The sequence below is a fragment of the Electrona antarctica genome (assembly GCF_951216825.1).
Source record: "Electrona antarctica genome assembly, chromosome: 16".
NCBI lineage: Eukaryota > Metazoa > Chordata > Actinopteri > Myctophiformes > Myctophidae > Electrona > Electrona antarctica.
Window position 1 is genome coordinate 25,337,198 of NC_136797.1, and position 2,500 is coordinate 25,339,697.

Consider the following 2,500-nt stretch of genomic DNA (forward strand, 5'->3'; position numbering starts at 1 on the left):
GTTCCTAAACCTCGTAGTCTTTACAGCAGTGGTTCCTAAACCTCGTAGTCTCTACAGCAGTGGTTCCTAAACCTCGTAGTCTCTACAGCAGTGGTTCCTAAACCTCGTAGTCTATACAGCAGTGGTCCCTAAACCTCGTAGTCTATACAGCAGTGGTCCCTAAACCTCGTAGTCTATACAGCAGTGGTTCCTAAACCTCGTAGTCTCTACAGCAGTGGTTCCTAAACCTCGTAGTCTTTACAGCAGTGGTTCCTAAACCTCGTAGTCTCTACAGCAGTGGTTCCTAAACCTCGTAGTCTATACAGCAGTGGTCCCTAAACCTCGTAGTCTATACAGCAGTGGTTCCTCAACCTCGTAGTCTTTACAGCAGTGGTCCCTAAACCTCGTAGTCTCTACAGCAGTGGTCCCTAAACCTCGTAGTCTATACAGCAGTGGTCCCTAAACCTCGTAGTTCCTAAACCTCGTAGTCTATACAGCAGTGGTCCCTAAACCTCGTAGTCTTTACAGCAGTGGTTCCTAAACCTCGTAGTCTATACAGCAGTGGTCTCTAAACCTCGTAGTCTTTACAGCAGTGGTTCCTAAACCTCGTAGTCTTTACAGCAGTGGTCCCTAAACCTCGTAGTCTTTACAGCAGTGGTTCCTAAACCTCGTAGTCTTTACAGCAGTGGTTCCTAAACCTCGTAGTCTTTACAGCAGTGGTCCCTAAACCTCGTAGTCTTTACAGCAGTGGTCCCTAAACCTCGTAGTCTTTACAGCAGTGGTCCCTAAACCTCGTAGTCTTTACAGCAGTGGTTCCTAAACCTCGTAGTCTATACAGCAGTGGTCCCTAAACCTCGTAGTCTATACAGCAGTGGTCCCTAAACCTCGTAGTCTATACAGCAGTGGTTCTTAAAGCTCGTAGTCTATACAGCAGTGGTTCCTCAACTTTTTCACGTCAAGGACCCCCACATTGACGCTAATTATTAGCCCAGAGGACCCCCCATTTGAAAAGATATGCCAAGGACCCCTATGAGAGAAGTTTTTTTCTTTACGGCTCTAGCAGTGGTGATTCTCAACCCGTTTGATTTCAAGGACCCTCAGTTTGACATGCATTAGTCTACGGACCCCCATGTAATGGCATTTATATCTGGGACCCCCAATTTATATTGTAAAATCAATGTAAATGTAACGACAAATGGAACAATTGGTTCCATTTGTACAACTCTCAGAGTTACAGACCCATAATTTGGCCATTTGGTTACATCTATTTAGCTGGGGACCTCCTGGAACTCCCTCAAGAACCCCTGGGGGTCCCCAGACCCCACTTTGGGAACCACTCACTCACTGCCTTATACTATGTCCAAAACTGTTTCTATATATATATATATATATATATATATATATATATATATAGAAATATATATATATATATATATATATATATATATATATATATATATATATATATATACATATATATATATATATATTTCTTTTTTTCTTAATTTCCTGAACATTTTACATTTTATATTAATTTCCAGAAAAATGACAGCAGAGATATGAAGCTGCATTGCATGTATTTGTAGCTATTGTGGCCGAGGACATATTCTGACAACGAGTGATTGAAATTGGGAGTGAGTCTGCAGTTCCGACTGCGTTGAAGGAAGATTCAACTGGATGTGGATGCACAGAGAGATGGATACAAAAGAGAGAGAGAGATTTGAAATCTTTTCTGCTGGCATGTTTGATGTGTTTCTCCTACCAGCGAGTGTAGAGGAGCCTCATAGTTTGGCGAGTTGGCGCCCTGTCCCCCGTTCCTCGACCACACCGCGGAACTGGCAGCTGTAGGACAGAGGAGACGAGGATACGTCATTAGGACAGAGCAAGGACGACAAGGTTATGTGTATCTGTAATGTTCATATCTAGGACGTTTGTCTCCTCCGGCCACAGCTGTGTTGCCAGCAGAGGAATGAAAAGCAAACATTAAAGATGGAGTGCCGGGATTTCCACCATAAAACATGATCATCAGGTATTATTATTATATAAGGAGGAAGAATGTTTTTTAAAAAAGTGTACAGTATTTGTTAAAATGTCATTTTATATTGCGCGTGTTACGCGCGATAAAACCCTGGCAGTACGTGATCGAGGGATTCATTAATGCTAGCGGTAAATGGGTTTTAAGTATGTCTGGTTTGCCTGGTGGGTGGTGACGGGTGGTGATCCACCTAAACTGAAGCCACACCCACAGCTGTTGTTGTTGATATTGTGAAGTCACTATATCACAGTTTTTCTTCATTGGCACGTTCGACTGTCAAGGATTCAGCCCCCAGAAAGAAACTCTAAATTCAAAGGGAAGACATCATTGCACATAACAACCACACCAAGGGGTGTAATGAAGTACTGTCACCTCATAAACACATGGAAAACTGGACAGAATACATAAATCACGGCACTCCATCTTTAACCCATTTTGACCTGAGATCAGATTCTAAAAATGTCTTCCTAACAGTTTTCTGAAAAA

At 42.4% G+C, this 2,500-nt stretch overlaps 1 protein-coding gene across 1 annotated transcript in view; it reads right to left on the reverse strand.

Moving 5' to 3' along the window:
- LOC306939672 (transcription factor 4-like) overlaps positions 1–2,500 on the reverse strand; it is a 43,237-nt gene that overhangs the window by 30,519 nt on the left and 10,218 nt on the right. Inside the window, exon 6 of the mRNA XM_079524327.1 lies at positions 1,742–1,821. Within this exon, the coding sequence (XP_079380453.1) occupies positions 1,742–1,821 (80 nt within the window). The remainder of the gene's footprint in view (positions 1–1,741; positions 1,822–2,500) is intronic.